Source organism: Gallus gallus, chromosome 1 (genome assembly GCF_016699485.2).
Source record: "Gallus gallus isolate bGalGal1 chromosome 1, bGalGal1.mat.broiler.GRCg7b, whole genome shotgun sequence".
NCBI lineage: Eukaryota > Metazoa > Chordata > Aves > Galliformes > Phasianidae > Gallus > Gallus gallus.
Genome location: NC_052532.1, coordinates 142829219 through 142849816, shown reverse-complemented (window position 1 = coordinate 142849816; position 20598 = coordinate 142829219). Strand labels below are relative to the sequence as shown.

Below are 20598 nucleotides of genomic sequence, written 5' to 3'. Positions count from 1 at the left end.
ATGTCATCTGTGATATCTGTCACAGTGTCAGAAGCTAACATCCGATTATAGGAAAAAATGAGGCTCGCAACCAAGGAAAAAGTGAAGGCTGCCTTTCCATTATCCTGAGAGATTTTGTGTCTGGGGGGAGGGGTAGTTTTGTTAACTATGCTATAAATAAAACTACTGTGAGATGTGACGTGTTCTGCATTAAATTGAAAACAGGGGTTTTGTTTGTTTGTTTGTTTGTTTCATTGTGCAGATATTCTTCCAAAGTACAAGGGATACTGCGCATAGGAAGGTTTTGCTAGTGAATGAGAACAAGGAAATTAGACTGCTTGGTACTTACAAAAAAACCTCTAAAACTATCTTAATCAATATCTGGGACTCACTAAGGTTTGGCAACAAAATTTCTTTCTCCATTTTTTATTGTGTCCATTTGACATATTTTTGGTAAGTTTTTTTCTACTTGCAATTTTCAGGATTCATGGTGAGCTACATTATGTGAGCTAAAATGGCTGAGTAAAGAATGGCATCAGATTTGCAGACTGGTATTTAGGATCTCCCTGCCTCTGTGGGGATTAAGTTACTGGTGAGTTAGAAAGCCTTCATGGTCAAAAATATCCTGGGGACAGTCCACTTCCCAACTTTCCAAAATAAGCAGCGATGAAACAAAATCTGCTACGGGCACATGCAAACATAGCTGCTTTCTTCACTGTCTAGTAGAAGTCTGGGGTCTCTCTGCCTTGCTGAGAAGTCAGCTGAGCTGCAGTTCCTTCCTTTGCCCTCGGAGAAAGTGGGAGATGTTGTGCCTTGTGTTATGTTCCCATGTGCAACCCAAGGGTGATGGAAGCTGTGCTGTCCCTTTGGGAACTGCCACCTGTGAGGCTAGGCCATTCCTACTGCTCCCATCTGCTTATGTGACACCACAATGAGCTGATGCAGAAAAGACTGCAGAAAACTAGTCCCATCAGGCAGAAAAAGAGCCATACCCTTCTCTCGCTTTTTGCCCATTTGTTTCCCTGAATTCAGCAAGACTTCCTACAGGAACACCTCAAGACAACACATTTTAGAAATTTAGAAACACATTTTAGAAGCAGGAAGAGGCTCAAGTAGGCATTCACAGAGGCAGGAAAACTGAAGGGATGATAACCTTACATTTTCACCTTACAATATGATATTGTCTCATCTTACCTCATCAGGGGCCAAATTACATGCTTTTGACTCCTGGAAGTCAGAAGAAAATGGAAACTAAAATTTCAAAGTCTTGTTCCACCAATGACAGTCGAGCCTTGTTCTGTCAGACCTTCACATAAGCACAAAGTCTCACTTAAGTCTTACTGTGATTAGGAAAAATCTTGATAGCTGGGGCCACCTGGAGCCCTCTGAACCAATCTGGATACAACACACAAAAGAGAACTTCTTCCAAACACAGAAGGAAGGAAAAAGAAAGAAGGGGCAGGTACTGGATCATTCCTTAAAACTACATGACAAGGGAAAAGTGCCTGGCTATGCTCCTGACCTACTGGTAACACTACTTAAGGCTGATGTGGACCAAGCGAAGAAGAATCTAGCCAGGGAACCGGAGATATGAGACACGCTTCAGCTGGGCTTCTGTGGATACCTCAGCTGTCTAGGGGATGCTTGGGCATGGCTATGATAGAGGTCACCTTGTGCTCTTGACCTTCTCTCCTGCAACTGTACCCAGCACTGCTTTGCCCGTCCTTCATGCAATTTCTTGATCGTATTGTGGCATCATTCCAAAATTCACTATCCTACTGGGCCAGGAAGATCAAATTATGATTTGGGATATTGACGTGATAGTGTGGGAGGCTCCTCCACATCTAGACATTACAAGCAGTTAGGGAAGTGGGCCTTGAGGGCACAGAAGAGAGTTGTGCTACATCTAGACTTCTCTTATCTCAAATATGGCCTCAGATATGATTTGACATCAACAAAGCAAATTCTGTGGTCTGCCTACCTTCTGTTCACAAGGCTGCCTACCAAAGCTATGTATATATTAAGAGTGATCTGAGGAGCGTATCTAAAAAAGCATATTCCCCAGTGAACACACAACTTGCAGCTTCTGAATGCTCAGACACAACTACTGACACATGCAGCCCTGCCAAGATGCAGGCATTTTCTGAGGTTACTTGGAAAACTTGCAGTGCATGAGAGGATGTGCCGTGGTTGCATTCTTGGGATTTGGAATACACATTTTGCCTAAGTCACACACTTAGATGCCTTTTGTAAAAGTGGTGTCCTTTGCACAAAGACATCTATTTATATATTACTGACTGATTGATCCCAAAGGACGGGGATACCAGGGATCTGTGTTTCTGTCCTGTGGACGCACATTCAAGCTCATTACACTAAGCACTGTTGGCTAGCTACCCATGGCATCATGGGTTCAGCTTGGGCTTCAGAACCCACCCTCACAAATGAACAAAACAACTCAAGCTGAGCTCCATGTACCATGAAGCAGATTACTGTTTTTGTGCTACTAATCTAGAGGTGCTTCTTATGGGTTGATCTGAAATGAGGGTGCTACAGACATACCTCTGTCTGGTTTTGCAGCACCTCTACTCCTTCCCTTCTAAATGCTGTTTTGAAGAAGTTTTCTGCCATCCAGGGAGTACCCAAAGAATAATTTTCTAAAACGAGCAGCTGACCAGTAAGAGATCCAGCAATCCTCAAAGCTGTCATGTGAGATTTTTCAAAGCATTCCAGAGAGGGCACCGAAATCAGCAAGATCACACACTTCCAGGCATGGATTCCTGGTCACTCCACCTGTAACTATTAACACCAGTATTACTTCACAGTGAATGAACTCTACCTCCTTCCCTTGCAACTTCTAGTGCTATTTAAACTCTCAAAATAGGGCATCAATGGTACTTAAATTTTGGGTTGTGTTTTTCAGGGGGAAGTTAATATCTTCCCCCAGGCTTAACATCATGAATTTGAAAGCAACAGGGGTGGTATTTTTCTCTTCTCTTCTCTTCTCTTCTCTTCTCTTCTCTTCTCTTCTCTTCTCTTCTCTTCTCTTCTCTTCTCTTCTCTTCTCTTCTCTTCTCTTCTCTTCTCTTCTCTTCTCTTCTCTTCTCTTCTCTTCTCTTCTCTTCTCTTCTCTTCTCTTCTCTTCTCTTCTCTTCTCTTCTCTTCTCTTCTCTTCTCTTCTCTTCTCTTCTCTTCTCTTCTCTTTCTTCCCTTCTCTTCTCTTTCTTCCCTTCCCTTCCCTTCCCTTCCCTTCCCTTCCCTTCCCTTCCCTTCCCTTCCCTTCCCTTCCCTTCCCTTCCCTTCCCTTCCCTTCCCTTCCCTTCCCTTCCCTTCCCTTCCCTTCCCTTCCCTTCCCTTCCCTTCCCTTCCCTTCCCTTCCCTTCCCTTCCCTTCCCTTCCCTTCCCTTCCCTTCCCTTCCCTTCCCTTTCCTTCCCTTCCCTTCCCTTCCCTTCTCGCTATATTTTATTGTCTCCAATAAACATGATATTAGCACTGCAAATTAAGAATAAGATGCTCCCTGACTGCAAACATAGCCCGTCAGTGGTCTCCATCTGTACTCACTCACTGGACAGTGTAGAAAACATTACCAATGATTCCCGTGGTGCTGTGATGCTCAAGATGTTCTAACCAACCCTTCCACCTTGGAAAATCGTTCAATCACTCACTGAGAGATCTGCTGATATATAAATGCACATTTCTTCCAACATGTGGTCTTAGTTTTACAGCTCTGTTGAAACTGGGAAAGGTAAACTGGTAAAGGGAAAACCTTTTTATTAACATTTCAGTCATTTTGTTCCTTTACTTTTATCAGCAGTTTCTCCTCCTCTCTAAGATGCAGACTACACATATTATACTCCTGCAGATCTGGCTAAGACAATAACTCCGTAGGATCTAGGAAGACCATGTGCTCCCATGTCCAGAGCCAGCAATAGAATTTCCATATGAACACCAAACTTGTAACATTTATTGGCATTAGGAGCATAGCTGCCACTTTGGTGGCATACTTGAAGTATTATTATAAAAGGTGGCCAGAACGAAAAACCGATAAGCACAGGAACTTAAAGGAGTAAATCCCCAGAAAACTGTGAAACCTTCATCTTTCCAGAGTCTTGAGGTGTTTGGACAAAGGGCTAAAGAAACCTCTCTGCAAGATCTGCAAGTCATTGCTTGGTTCCACGCAGTTGTCAGTGTACCCAATAAAGAGGGCTGCCAGCCAGTTTGGTTGCTGACTTGCTGCAATAAATTTCCTTAGGACATTTCCCATACTCAGAATGGAACTGAAGTATAAGCCAGTATTAAACTTTACTAGACATTATTCAGTACTATGCTGACAAGCCCTGTGACTGGAACTTGGCACATAAATACTTCAGCATACAAACACAAAAATAAATATGTAATAACCTGCACAGTGTGTGCAACTAAAAACAAGCAATCCATTTCAAAAGAAGACACAAAGTTGCACATTGCTCCTTGGCACTGTGGAAACAAATATCATATTAGTGATGCTCTTTAACGTAAGCTAACAGGGAGGGAGAGGGCTGAAAGGACTTTAATAGATTACACTGTTTGTTTGAACTGGCACAATCTCTTCCTTCCCCTGTTTGGAGCTGTGTTTCTGCAAGCATGACTACTGCTGTCATAATGAAGTTTTCCACAGCTACTAGAGTGCATGTCAGATATCAACTGAACAGAAATGACAAATTACCTCATCAGTGATTATGTCCATTCTGGTAAATAAAAGGCTTGGGCTTTGGTTCAAAAGATAGGTGAAATGATATGGAAAGCAACCATGACATTCATCTCTTTCTCTGCAAAAAAACAAGGTAACCTCATCCTCATGCTATGTCCCAAGTTATGACTGGGAGATGGCTAGCTGGCATTAGCCAGAACTGTGCCAAGGCTCATACCAACAGTTAAATAGCGAGAATGATTGTCAGCTTGAGGGTATACACTGGTATTGCCTCATTCACTGATATAGATATAGCTCAGAATATAAGGAATTATTTAAATAGACCTACTGTGTGAGTTTCTAAGATTCTCTGCGTTACCTTGATACAATGTGTTGTGGTCAAAGTATTTGAATAGTCATTGATTTTATTTCAAAAGAGATGTAATTCTTTGATGATTTTATTTGGGAAAGAATGTATTTACAACTCCTCCATTTACAGCCTTTGTTCTTACATATTTTTACGTGAAATATGTGAAAATAACAAGTTGACTTGATCAGTGCAAGAGTGAACAAGCATGCTGTGGTACAGCATAGTTTGAAGCCAGTGTGGAGCATCAAACTTTCCTTCAGTTGAAGATATGTACCCTGACAGCAGCAGATCCTGCTGTTACCAGAGAGGGTTATACTGTGGTCAGGTAAGGACCTTGTCAGCATTTGTTGTCTTGTATGTGATGAAGGAGAAAACTCCTCTCAAAGTCTTCATAACACAGGAAATTCACGGTGGATGCAGCTAAAATACATGCAGCAAGGTTAGGGCTAATGCATTCTCTAAGATAAAAGGCCACGATCTCTGCTTTTCTCCTGGGGTCCTCTCCACATTCTTGCTGGCATTGTATAGTGATTCTCCACTCCCACTTCTTCCTAGTGCCATGCACTAGGAAGTGAGGTGGGCCTTTGCTACCTAGGAAGGCATCTGATAGAGCTCAACACATCTGGTACAAAGAGGGGCATGCGCATATTTTCCAGAGAGAAGTGTTGTGCCCAGTTTGACTACGGGAACAGTAAATGGTACAAAGGAAGCAGTCATGGAATGTGCCACATCTGATATGCTGTTATGTTTAGCAGTGGGTGAAAAAAAAAAAATAATCATATTTAGGATTTAGACAATGTGTAGTCTACAAGATATTCATAGCTAACAATGTCACAGCTCTCTGACAAGAGCTCCAGAGGTGTGGAAGGTGTGGTTTTAATCCTCTGAAAAAACAGAGATGCCAGCAGGACACTGCAGCAAAGAATAAATATCAAGGTACCTGATTATCACATGCAAAATCTGGTAATGTGCTGTAGAAGTGGCATCATGAAGTATCTCATGGAGATATGAGGCTTCAAAATATTCAGACTTGAAATGGGCCAATGCTGCACTTGCAGGTAAAGAAGTAGATGACCTAAGTGGTTTCTGATTCTGTGGTCCTAGAAAAATGCCCTACCACTTACAAGGTCACAACTGCAGTGATATCACAGAATCACAGAATCAGAGTGGCTGGAAGGAACCTCTGGAGACTATTTAGTCCAATCCCACTGCTAAAGCAGGTTCCTGGAGTAGGTTACAGACAAAAGCATCCAGGTGGATTTTGAATATCTCCAGAGGAGACTCCACAACATCCCTGGGCAGCTTGTTCCAGTGCTATGTAACCCTCAAAGTAAAGAAGCTTTGCCTCACGTTCAGATGAAACTTCCTATGTTCCAGTTTGTGCCCACTGCCTACTTCACTCTCACCCATTAGATGTTTGTAAGCACTGATAAGATCCCCTCTCAGTCTTTTCCAGACTGAACAGTCCCAGGCCTCTTAGCCTCTCCAGGCCCCTAATCATCTTTGTAGCCCTCTGCTGGATTCTCTCTAGAAGTTCCATCTTTCTTGATCTGAGGAGCCCAGAACTGGACACAGTACTCCAGATGAGACCTCATCGGACAGGGAGAGGGTGAAGATCACCGCCCTCAACCTGCTGTAGCCCACACTCATTTTAATGCACCATTAAGATGCCATTGGCCTACTTGGCCACAAGGACACACTGCTAGCTCATGGCCAACCTGTTGCCCACCAGAACACTCAGGTCCTTCTCTGCAGAGCTCCTTTCCAGCACGTCAGATCCTAACCTGTACTGCTGCATGCGGTTATTCCTCCCCAGGTGTAGAACTTAATATCTTCTCTTCTTAAACCTCATACAGTTCATCTCTGTCCAACTCTCCAGCCTGTCCAGGTCTCACTGAATGGCAGCATAGCCTTTTGGTGTGTCAAAACATCTACTGAGATAAAGCTTTGTTGCATCTCCTTCCGTGGTTTCCACTAAAATAAAATGACACAGAAATTGTGAGAGTTTTAACAAAATGATGCATTGGTGCAGAAGTGACACAAAAGCATTAGTTTTTTCAACTCTTCTTTGACAACATAGCTGACAGATCTCACCAGTTCACTAATCTGATCTCCTTCTGTGCTGATAAAAATTGTTATATTACTTCTGCTTTGGATTGGGTACAATCCATGTGAGGGCCTATAACCTCAGCCCAGCATTTGGATGGGGTCAAGAGCTCAAAGAGAACCTAGCATCCAAGAGAATAAAATGTTTACAAGCACAATCTGGATCCTAAGACCAATTTTGAAATAGTACAGCACTGGTCTACCTGACCTCAGTCCAAACTGGACTGATAGAATCATAGAATCATAGAATGGCCTGGGTTGAAAAGGACCACAATGATCACCTCCTTCCAACCCCCTGCTGTGTGCAGAGTCGCCAACCACCAGACCAGGCTGCCCAGAGCCACATCCAGCCTAGCCTTCAATGCCTCCAGGGATGGGGCATCCACAACCTCCTCAGGCAACCTGTTCCAGTGTGTCACCACCCTCTGTGTGAAAAGTTTTCTTCTAGTATCTGACCCAAACCTCCCCTGTCACAGTTTAAGACCATTCCCCCTTGTCCTATCACTATCCACCCTCGTAAACAGTCATTCCCCCTCCTCTTTCTGTGCTCCCTTCAGGTACTGGAAGGCCACAATGAGGTCTCCCTGGAGCCTTCTCTTCTCCATGCTAAACAAGTCCAGTTCCCTCAACCTTTCCTCATAGGAGAGGTGCTCCAGCCCTCTGATCATCTTAGTGGCCCTCCTCTGGACCCGCGCCAAGAACTCCACGTCCTTCCTGTACTAGGGGCCCCAGGTCTGGACGCAGGACTAGGTCTCCCTTAATCTGGAATTGACTTGCAATCTTAAGGTGCAAAATTCTAAACTCACTGCCTAGAAACTTTTCAGTTATTCACTTTGGAAAATGAGAAAAATAAAAATAAAAAAATAAAAACATGGAGAAAATACTCCCTTTAGAGTATATAAAAATGGAATGACTGAAAGCAGCAATTAAACTACAAAATAAATAGCACTATAAATTCCAACCTGTAGACGATCTTTTTCCAGGTCCCCTTTTCACCACCCCTTTCATCAGTTCTGCTCCTGTCCATCATGCTATAAAGCAGAAGGCCAAAGCCTTGCTGCGTGCACCAGACCAAGTTGGCATACTCATGATGCAGTTTGCCAAGCCTGCCTCCTTCTGATTTTATCACTAGCTTGCCTCTTGACTTCAGGGTCATTGTGCCTGATGTCATTGCTCAGGCATCCTCTGATTTGCTGCCATTGGCAAAGACATACAAATTTCCTATGGCAATATGTTCTCTTAACTTCAAAGCGTAATGTTACTATCCTTAGCATTTTCACAAAAGGCTAAAGTGCAATGAACTTTTTTTGAGTTGTTTTTCATCTAATGAGATTAATTGCAGAAGAGACATGTGAGGGACCTGTGATCTTTGATACAGTCCCCAAAGTAAATGATTGGGTTTAGCTGAAGTAACAAGGTGATCAAGGCAAGGCTGCTTGTCCACTTCAGAGGTTAAAACTGGGACGACTGGCCCCTCATAAATAAAACCTGTGTGATACTATGGGATCTTTGAAGAATTCACTGTGGATGAAGTTCTGCTTCGTCCTTCTTCTAAGCATTCGTGTCATATAATCTACTGATTTATAAGTGCTGAGTAAAAGAAGTGCCAAACATTTCTGAAGCTGAAAGTTGTCATGTGGATTCTGCCCCTGAAGAATTTCGTGGAAGCGATTAATACCACTTGGCACTAAGCCCTGTAAAAGGAAGGCAGATTTTTAGACATGCATCCTATTACTTCAAGTAGAAGTCAGAATACCTGACATGATTAACTTCACAGAGCAATAAGCTTAAAAAATAAATAGGTCAGGACACATTCAGTGTTGTATCAGAGAAACTGCTATCAGGCTTAGCTTTATGTAAAGTCTTTCCTTACTTGGGTGATGAGATAATATACATTGCATATTACACCTGGGTTTGCTGAGATGGAGAATATGGGGGAAAAAAAGAATGCACAGTAGGAAATGATAAAGAGGACTTAGAAAAGATAGTAAAATAGTCTAAAAACAACAAAATGATATTCAAGATGAAAAATTGATACCAAAAGGATGCCCATGGGAATAAGGATGTTGGAAAATATCAGTAATGACACGGCAATGGTCATTGAGCAGTTTCCTGGCAGCCAAAGATGGACTTTTTTTTGGTATTCTGAACTCTGTAGGCAGACATATAGCATCTGTGAATAGCACTCCAGAATGTGATGAAACATTTTTGCAAGACGTATTTTTGCTGCTGTTCTGTGTGACCACTTCAGCAGTAAGGAGGCCTACAAAAGTAACTTAATACAATAGAGATATAAAATATTTATTGCTATAAGATAGTACCCCAAATTGCACTTACACCAGACGACATAAGTATACAAATCTTAAAAAGAGGCAATGTCTGTTTATTAACTGAAAGCATTTGCTCAGTCAAGAGTGATACCATGAGAGGTCACTATCTCAAATCTTTCAGAGTGTTGTTGATGCCTTCTTTCTCACTCTGGGATCCACTCAAAGTTATTTTTATAGGTTTGCTAACACACTGTACACTCTCTTCATAAGTCTGTTATTCCCTGGTACACCAACATTTACCACTTATGGAGTGTTTTATCTATGCCTTTGTTGCCTTTGATATCTCTAAACTAAAAGTTTGACATAACTGCATTTCTCTGATGCCCAGTAACTGCCATCTGTGAGTTGTTTATAGCCCTGGCGCCTCCAGCATTCTCCTGTCTGTGTTCTGAAGGCCCCTGCTGTCAGTTCTGCGCTCCTGTACACTGCACTTTAATAAAATCATAGCTCAACCAATGCAAAACAACTGCTTATCACTGCTATATTAGCACAAAGCTATGTGACAACAAATTTACATAACACAGATTTACAAAGCTTATAAAAAGCTAAAACAAGGTAGGTTAATGATCACTTGTTTGTTACGTACTTGTTGCTACAAGCTCAAACAAATGCCTAGAAAGGTGAAGACAAGTCCAGACAAAGTCCTGACAAGCCTTGAGTTCTGTGCCAGTAAATTAACACCCAGCCTAAGGTCTGATACAAAACACAGTGCAACTTCAGAATTCTAAGACTACAGATGTACAGGGGGGCAAATTCACAGGGAGAATAATTAAGTATTGGAAAAGTTTGGTCAGGGAGGTTGTGCAGGTTCTGTCCCTGCGGGTTTTCAAGACCTGATTGGACAAAGCCCTGAGCAACCTGGCCTGATCTTGCAGCTAGCCCTGCTTTGAGCAGGAGGTTGAACCTCCTGGGGTCCCTTTCAGCATGAGTGATCCTGTGGTTCATGACTCTACGAGAATACCAGGGGAGACGGTAGTCATATTCTACTTTCTCTTCTGCTCTCTGCCCTCTCCTCTTCTAACTTGCTGATTTTAAATGATCCACACGTACAATGTATTACTATCTGCAGCATTCCCAAATATCCTCTTCCAGACTACCAAAGACTTTGCAGTTGCTTTAAAAACCATTTCTATACGATTTTATATCTGCTTTGACCCATTAATCTCAGCTGAGTTCTAGCTGACTGACGCTAGTACAAGACAGAAACAGCACTGTCAGATGAGGTGTTTCAGCCTTACTCAAAGAGCATCTTGGACTGGTCACCATATATTATTCAAATTTCTACTCACCTCTCTCATAAATTTTGCAACTAAAACTACAGAACACAAAGAAGTAGAGTAGTGATCATTGACACCATACTCAACTATTTCTTTGCAGGTAGCTGTTGAAAAATGTGAAGCACACGTGTAAGAACCAAGTTGGTGGTAGAACTGACAGGTGACATGATACTGAGTGGGGTTGATAGAGTACCTTGGAAACAGGGTTCTAATTCAGTGGTTTTCATAAATGAAATAAATGATCTGCAGAAATGGTAACTGTGATATGATTGACATCTGTAGCATGCTCAGAATTACACAGCCATTGCCTATGCTCTGACAATTTAGGAATAAATAAAATACTTTATTTTCTAATCTAAGTGATTTTGTGTGAGTTAAAGGTAGAGAGGCATAATGTTATTTTTGGTATCTTAGAATGAATCAGTTTATTAATGGAAATGAAAATGGCCTAGGAACTTACAATGAGAAGAAAAATGTACTGAGTTCTCATGTTTAGGGTCTGTAACAGTGTTTAAAATTATAAGTAGCAATAACATCTAAATAGGTAATTCATTTATATTGCTGATGACAAGACTGCAGGGGATATTAGTTTTTTTTTTGGAGTGAGAATTAAATGTTAAAGAGTCTCATATCTTAATGTTCTTATAATGTTCAAATAAAGGTAATCCTAGCAGTGACAATAGTGTTTGTTACTATTCCTAAACGTGCTTATTTATCTGATTAAGAGCAATAGATATAAATGGAGTGACGTTTCAGAATGAAAATATGTACGGAACAGAGTTTAGCATTCACAGATTATATGAGCATGCCAAAAGTATTAATTCTTCTGATGCAGCAGTGGGAGCAGAAAAGTTTGTTCCACTGTTTCCTAGCCAGGTCAGTTTACTGACAGCCAAGGAAAGAATAGCCAGGTCTACCTCCTGCCAGCAATCCCCAGCTCAGTGTACTGATGAATTGTAGCAGCTGCTACCTGAAAATGAAATGGTTGCATTTATGAAAAATAATGAAAGAACACAAAATCCCTCATAAAGACCAATAGAAAGGTAGAGGGTCCCAAATTTGTGATTCCAGAAGCACATATTTTGATGGCACATCTCTACTCAAAGCATAGCCCCTCTGTTTAGCACTACACTTTACAAAGCCAAAAGTCTTCCCCAAGAGTCTGGTGTGGCTAAATAATGATGGATGTAATGAGTAATCTGAGATCACGGTAAAAACTAAAACAACAAAACAGTGATGTTATCAATGCTAAATGAGCAAATCATCCAGTAAACACAACAACTTATTTATTAAGTACAAAATTACCACTAGCAGAAAAGGTTTAAGTTCAGCATGAGTAATTCACTGTCTGACTAATCTCAAATGAAGCTCTAACCAAGAAGCTCACTGACTTTGTTGGCAGATGACATTACTAGCTGCAGAATATAAGCATCTGTGTGATGCAGTCCCAAAATCTAACAAGTCCCAAGTTTGGATTCTGGATAATGTCATTCTTTGATAAACAGCCACTGTTTCTTCAAACCCAGCTGTCTTTGGCATATCAAATCTGTCACAGGTACCTACAGCAGTGTATATGGTATTATAACACAACATATATTCTCAGTGACATATGTCAAACCACGTATCTGTCATACTTTTCATATTTGATGATAAATTTAGATTATTGTGCATCATATATTGTTTTGAGGATAAACTTCTATTTCCAGAAGTGATGTAAGGTTAAAGTTATGAAATGAAATTCATATTTAAGCATGTAAAGAAAAATAGTCTAATTTTAAAGACCCCTGGTTATGAACACTTAGATTTCAGAGGAATTACTCAGCATACTTGAAAATCAATCAAAATCTGCTTACATGTTCCCCTAAAAATACTGGAACCTAACCTTGAGTAGCTAGATAAGGAGGAGTTACCTTATGGCACAAAATTTAATTAAACAAACAGAAACCTTACATGTGAATGTAATTCTAATCAACATATTCATTAAATATACAGAAATTCATGAAAACAGAAAGCATCCATTATAAATACATATTCCCAAGTTTGAATCTATATGCATACTTCTGATTCAAGTTCCTAGCTTCTGAAACATTATCAACCCTTGTGTCATAGTGAAGGATCCCTATCTTCCAGAAGGAAAGCAATTACAGAAAAAGTGCAGCAAAACCAGGTCAGCATGACTGTACTCCCAAGGGCCAGAGGCTACAAATGGCAGCAGCCCTTCTTCCTCAGCTCAAGGGTGTACTGGATATTAGCTAGCCTCCCTTGAACATTGTGTATATGCAGAGAAGAGATTTAAGTACTGTAATCATAGAATCATAGAATCACCAAGGTTGGAAAAGACCCCCAGGATCACCCAGTCCAACCATCCACCCATCACCAATGGTTCTCACTAAACCACGTCCCTCAACACAACGTCCAAACGTTCCTTGAACACCTCCAGGGTCGGTGACTCCACCACCTCCCTGGACAGCCCGTGCCACTGCCTCACTGCTCTTTCTGAGAAGAAATACTCAGCACTCAAGGCACAGCACGTTCGTTTTCTAACAGGTGAATGCGGATCCATTTGGGATGGCACCTCTGTACAGCTGAGAAGGTGTCCTAACCTACATGCGTTTTGTACGCTGCTAAATGAAAGCAAACTGACCAATGATCTCTAACTTGCCAGGCAATTTTAGAACACTGTTCTGAACATATCCGTGAAATACTTAATATACAAATACCACACGCATTGAGTTAAAAGTATTGCTGCTACCTTCCAACACGAAAAAGCCGCGGGGGGCCGTGCCTGCCCGCGGGCCAATCAAACACTGCAGCACCGCCTGTGGGGAAGGTGATGGGAGAGGTGAGCTGTCACTCAATATGGGGCGGGATCACCTCAGGGATTGCTTCTCCCGCGCATGCGCTCTTCCTGCTTCAGGCGTGCGGCCGTTGGCGCATGCTCGTGCCGCGCGGCGCCGTTGTGGTGTTGACTGTGGGCTCGTGTCTCAGTCTAAGCTTGGACCCCCTGCCCCCCTCGGAGAGGAATGAGCGGGCACGCAGAGGTATGGCTGGCCCTCCTCCCTCTCCTCTCCAGCGCCTAAGGCCCGGAGCGGCGGCTTTTGCCTTGACCCTTTGAAATTGGTGGAAAGAAATTGAAATGAGCTGTGTCAGGCTCGCATGTGCAGGAGCTTTGGGAGCAGCGTCCCAGCAGATTGGAAGCAGAAGTGCTGGACGTTCAGACCTTTGTCACTCTCTGTACATACTTACGTGACCACTGATAACCATGCATTTCATGCGGCCTGTCCTTCACGTGGCATCCTGTGTATGCATTCAGGTGATGAGGAAGCCATGTGGGTCACAGCTCTGTGAGGCAGCAGGTGGGCGCCTTCTTCAGTTGTGGGCCCTCTATTGCTCTTTGCCAAGGAGAGCCTTTGGGCAGCAGTGGTAGTAGGGCATGCTGTGGTGCAGAACAGGCTTTTCATCTCAGCCCCAGTTTGCTTTCCTCTACTTTGGGGAGTTTTAGTGTATATAGTGACATGCATGCTCTCCAGTCCCCTTTTTTTGTCAGCTGGCCTTTCATATCATAGAATCATAGAATGGCCTGGGTTGAAAAGGACCACAATGATCATCTAGTTTCAAGCCCCCTGCTGTGTGCAGGGTCACCAACCACCAGATCAGGCTGCCACGTCCAGCCTGGCCTTGAATGCCTCCAGGGATGAGGCATCTACAGCCTCCTTGGACAACCTGTTCCAGTGTGTCAACACCCTCTGTGTGAAAATCATCATCGGTTTGTCCAGGTGTCTGTCTGGACTGGAACATTTCTGGCAGTGTAATGCTGGTTTTATCTGTATCTAGGTTGTCTCTCCTGTTCCCGGGGAAAAATCAGTCTGTGACAGCATGCAGCCTGCCTCTTTGTTGAGCTATTACTGCTGTGCATCTTGGAAACACTTGCCAGAATGTGTCTTTGTGTTTTACATTTCTGTGGGTTTGGATGCCAGTTAAAAAGCAAGCCCGTTGGTTCATCTTAGAATTTCAGTTACAAACGTGTGAAACCTGTGACATCTGTCACCAGTTATTGAGTTCTTAATGAAAAAACAAAACAAAACAAAACACTTACTTGTTATTTTCTTATGATTGCTTGTAATATCTAAAACTAGCGCATTCAAAACTATTTTCTATAATATTCCAGTTTAGTTTTTTCATAGAATTCTATAATCCTTTGAGTTGGAAGGGACCTTTAAAGGCCACCTAGTCCAACTCCTTGCAATGAACAGGGTCACCTACAGCTAGATCAGGTTGCTCAGAGACCAGTCCAGCCATATGTAGTTACTCATATAGTACTCTTAAACAGAGGGAATAAGAGTGAACTTGTAATCTTCTTCCCCCACTATTATCCAGTATTCTTCATCATAAAGTGGAGATTGGAAAAATAATTTTTTCTTCTTAATGACATTTTTTTTCTGTTTCATTTGTAGGTTAAAGTGAAAATACCTTTTGGAAACAAACAACTTGATGCTATCTTTAATGTCCCAGAGAAGAAATTAAGATACGGAGTGATTCTTACCCATGGAGCTGGAGGAGATATGAATTTTCCTCACTTAGTTTCTTTGGCAGCCTACCTTGCATCACAGGGAATTTTGTGCCTGCGGTTTACTTGTAAAGGCCTTAACATTGCTTATAGGACTAAAGCTTACAAAACAGTTGTGGTAAGAAGTGACCAAATTTCTGTCAAAGCTTAGATCCATGCATGTAAAGAATTCACATATATATTTAAATATATAAATATATTTACATTCTGTCTGATTCTGAGTTTCTTAAGTTACCAACAGAGATTAGTCAAGCAACAATGGGAAGATGAGAAGTGATAGTTAGCAGATACAGTTAGCTAAATGGAGCAGTGCCCATGTGCAAAAAGAGCAGGGGCAGTTCTCATATGAGCTCAAAGAGAGAAAGACAAGCTTAAGAAAAGTATTTGAAGAGGTCAGGGATATTCTGTGGGGAAATCCGTAGGTGGGAAAAATGAAAGAATTTGATTAGGGTGGAAATGAGAGGTAGGTATTACAGAAAGGTTTGGTTGAGGAGAACGAGAGTAAGTGAAAATATATGGCTTTAGGAGAGGTTTTTCAGAGGAAGGAAGCTGAACTGGGAATTCTGGATCTCTAAACGTTTGGGAATGAGAGAAGAAGACTTCAAGGAGACAGATGCAGGTGGACAGTTGTGTTGGGGACAGATGTATGAGAATTTGAGGCAAGAGATTGGGTGTAGTTGAGTGTAGCATATGAGATCCCTAGAATCTAAATAGTCTTTGATTTCAAAGTCAATTTAAATTGTTATATGGCAATGTTCATCTATTTCTGCTGCTACTACATTATTTAAAATGTTTTTCTATACCTAGATTTTGTTAAAATGAACAATGTTTTGCTGTAGTAATATCAGCCTAGTCTCTTGTTCTGGAGCGTAGAGGAGGGAGTAGAAATGCTCCCCTGATTATCTAGCTACATTTACTAAGGCATAAGAAGGTAGCTTGAGCACTTTGTATCTGACATCAGACACTTCCATTGTAGAACTAAGTTCAGTTAAGGAATTAATTTGCATGATGTTGTAATTATATTACATAGTTGTATGTTACCTTGAAGTTGGACTTTGTTAGCTTTAATGTAGGTCTGTTTTTTATTTCTATTTCTTTTTTTTGTGGAAACATGATGTTGTCATTGAGTTTATATTAGTATGCTGGTGTGTAAAAGTAACTTAAGGACCTCTACTAAGATAACATCCAGTTTAGTTATCACTTGAAAACAGAAAAAATTGTTGCTGGATTTTATCTGTTCTGTCTGACTTTATCTTAAATGTTTTTTGTTGGAAATATGTTACCGTAAGCCTCAGGGTTGGATATTTGAATTACCTCTTTTTTTTTGCATTTTGCTGGAAGAAGAGTATGTAGGTAGTTAAGCCGATACACTTAATACTTGATTCACTTAACATTGTGGTAACTTGATGTATCTGAAATTTTGCTGAGAGCTAATGTGAAATTACTTGTTATATTTTTGCTGCAAAATATAATGAGGTGATTTTTATGGAAAAAAAAGCAAGTAACTTCTAATAACTGTTCCTTTAATCTGCAGTGCTGAAAGTGCTTCCCATTTTATGTTTAGTGTCTGCAAACAAACAAAACCTCTTAGCTGTCTTAATTTTTACTGTAATGTTTCTTTCTTGTCATGTTTCTTTAGGAATACTTGAAGCTTTCTGATGATTATAAGCTTTCAGGTGTCTTCCTTGCAGGTATGGTTTTTGTTATCCGGAATTTTCTTGTATACTGACTGTAATGAAAATGATCTGTAATTCCTCCGTTCTCAGGAGTCTGTCCTGCTTTAGTAAGAAGTGAAAGAACAGACGTGGTTGACAGTTTCAGTTCTCAGGAGGCACTAAAAGCTCGATGTCTAACACGGGCACAAGCTGAAAAAACTCCAACTGGTCAGTATTGCTTAGACAGAGCAGTTCAGCTAGGAGCATCTTATTCACAGAGAATGGAATGCTCTGTAATCTTCGTAAATTGACTACAAGTGCACTGATTGCAGTGAGAACATAGGTGCCAAGCCCATTTAGAGATCCGGATTTGGGTGTCCTACAGGCTCTTTAACTGATGGATGAGTCCAATGGGTGTACAGCTTAGCTGTCTCATGGCTGGCTTGAACAACACTGCTTCTTGGATCGCAGATATCTAGCCTGACATTTTCACAGAATTTGTTTTGAAGTGTGATCATCTAGATCTATTCACTGTCCTCATGATACTGGATATCTCTTAGAAGGATGAAGAAGAGTTCAGGAGACTGTTTTGCAGATACTTTGGGAGAAAACTTGCTTATCACTTGTAACATGCAAGGCTGTTCTCTGATACAACTCTGAGTTCTCTGATAATCCCCACAGACTTTCCTAATTAAACTTCTTGAAGAATCCCAGTTACTGGTAAACAGCTATTTTCCCAAAGCAGATTTTGATGTATAGTTCTAGTGGCAGATAGAATATCAGCTACATTGTGTGAAAAAGGGAAGTAGATGGGGGTAACTAGGAATAACTTGATACTGGAAACTTAGAATGTTGTCCGACTAAGCGAAACCAAATCTGCCCTGATGCAAGTTAATCCCACTGGAATCAACCACTTCTGACACTCAATTATAGAGCATTGTCAGCTTGTATGCTTCTTCTTTGAGGAGACAGTGTTATTAACTGACCTCGTGTTTACAGGTTCATTCTTTATATTTTTTTTAAAGCCTTTTTGCATTTAAGTTGAAATTTGTTGTGTGCGTAAACAGTTGTTGGATTAGTTTTGGTAGTAAGGACCATAAAACTTTGTTTTCATTCTATGAAGTTTAAGGCTGTTTGAAAAAATCAATGCAAGGTAATTGCATTGTTGTTTGAAATCCCAGGGGTCTGTAGTGTAGGACCTGTCTTTCTCTCCCTCTCCCCCACCTATAGGAAGGGCTGCTGTTCTTCTCAGTATTGCAGAGGATTCCTGTCCATTTATCTTCTTTCTTTTTTAAATGAAATCATACTACAACCAGACAATTGTCATTAGCAGAAAAATGTTAAATTTATAATTTGTATTTTTCATGGAGTAGATAAGTATACCTAGCATTTTGTACTACCAGTTCACTAAAATACATTCATATCAATTGGTTTTATAAGTTGTTAACACTAAGAATGCAGATGAGGTGATAGTGGGTATACTTTTTTCCTTTATTTTAACATGGGAGAAAGGCCGTTCCATGGGCTCACGAGCTGCTGCCTCTGTGATACGTCAGCTTAGTGGTGATAATGATGACTTCATTCAGGGTCTGATATGCTTATCGTACCCTTTGCATCGACCAAAACTGCAGTCCAAGCTCCGGGATGAAGATTTATTATTTATCAGGTGCCCGGTGCTGTTTGTCTCAGGATCAGCAGATGAGATGTGTGAAAAAGTGAGTATCCTTGTAAATCTTGCTGTGACAGCATAGTGTGGAGGAACAGGAATGAGTCTGAGTGATGTTTGTGGTGGTATCCACAGATATAACTTTGATTAGCAGTCTTCTCTAAATATATATCTCCTCTGATGGAAGCTTCAGGAAGAAAACTTCATCAGATTTAGAGAAACCTGAGCTGATTTCTTTTACTCTTTAGCATGTCTGGATCATGCTCGATCATCTGCTTTAGGAAACTTATCTTTTTGTAAATAAATAATTCTGATTTTAATGTTTTGTCCTTTTTTAGTATGATAGATTTTACAAATTAAGTGGCATGTGGAAGGGGCAAGTTATTTGCTGTTCTGTTTTCACCATTTCAAGTCACAAAAACTGAGCACTGCTATTGTACTAATCTACCTTCATCAGGTTTTCATCACATTCTTCTAGCGAAGCAGTTCTACCTGCAAGTCAGCCATTTATGATAGTATGATAGTATTATTTTTGTTGAGAACAGGTGTGCAGTGTTGAGAATGCAGTGTTTTTTCTGTCTTGATTTCTTGCAAGGTAGATATCTTTTGTTTTTGAACACTTCAGCTTGAATTTGGGACAGCGTGTAACGTACATGCAAAGCCATTTTGTTTTTAAAAGCTGCCTATTATGTCTTGCATAGGCAAAGTGAAGGATGTATGCGTTTTACAATTAATAGCAGCTAATTTTCTAACTTTCTCATTCTTATTTGCCCTGTAGCAATTGTTGGAAAGCGTGGCAAGCAAAATGAAAGCCCCTAAAAAAATCCATTGGATTGATAAGGCAAACCATGGGATGGCAGTTAAAGGCCGAACAGAAGATGATGTCATGGAAGAAATAAATGTACAGGTTTTTTCTTGGCTTAGAGAGAATATTGAACTGGAGCACAAATGACTTGCAGTGGTTAAGTAATATCTTCAGTTGGCTTTTCCTAAATGCAGCACATCAGCTGGAGATGTGTTTTTGAAAGCAAGTGTTTTCCAAGGTCTAAAATGTAAATATTTTTTTATGAATGTAAAAAATTTACAAGACAATAAAGAACATTTTAAAGGAAAGATGGAAAATCTATCAAATTAGTCTGGACAGTAATGTTTTTAGTAACTCCATTTGAATATTGTGTAATATTTAATGTTCTGCATTACCAAGTAAATATTGTTGGTATCTTTTATATATTCAAATATTATTTTGATACCAAATCTTTTGATGCATTTATCAGCTGAATTAATACCTGTGAGTTGAAATGGGAAAAGCATCTTGATGCTGTCTTCTGAGGTGGTTGTCTCATCCCCACTGCCACGGGTTCCCTAAAACCTCCTCTGGTTGTTCAGCATTCTTATGGCTTTCAGCTTCTGCTACAGCGTGACTGGCTGTGAACTGGCAGTTCTAACCTGGAGGTTCTTACAGGCAGATGAAAGTTAAGTATGTTAATCAGATGTAATTGTCTTCCATCACAAGATGCCTCAAGAATGCTGATCTCCCAACAACAACGTGCAGTAAGCATGGTACACACCTGAAAGTTTACAGCCAATTTCTAAAGGAACATAAAATGGCCTTACAGGTTTGAAGGTGGCAGTGTTACAGAGAAAATAAATCCTCACTTTTGACGGGGGAGTTATGTTCAAACTTGAGAATTGGATGAATTTAAACTCCATCAGAACAGGATTTGGAGATGAGGTTGTTATGTTCATAAAATGAAAGTTGAGCTCCTTACTATCAGTGAAAAAACAGTTCCCTCAGCCTTTCTCCATAGGAGGGATGCTCCAGCGCTCTGATCATCTTCGTGGTCCTCTTCAGCACTTGTTCAGACAACTCCTTGTCCTTATGTTGGGGGCCCCAGAGCTGAACGTAAGCATCTGTCTCCCATTCACCCCCTTCTACATCCTCTTCCCAATTGACACATGAGAGCATGGTATGGAGACTGTC

The 20598-nt window shown here is 40.9% G+C and overlaps 1 protein-coding gene across 1 annotated transcript; it reads left to right on the top strand.

The window, feature by feature from the left end:
• The first annotated feature begins 13670 nt into the window (after window positions 1–13670).
• On the top strand, window positions 13671–19730 carry TEX30 (testis expressed 30). Its single transcript, NM_001277762.2, has 5 exons — window positions 13671–13770; window positions 15184–15414; window positions 16936–16987; window positions 18464–18666; window positions 19396–19730. The coding sequence occupies exons 1-5, from the start codon at window positions 13753–13755 to the stop codon at window positions 19567–19569; spliced, it is 678 nt and encodes a 225-aa protein (NP_001264691.1). The 5' UTR covers window positions 13671–13752; the 3' UTR covers window positions 19570–19730.
• Window positions 19731–20598: the final 868 nt, after the last annotated feature.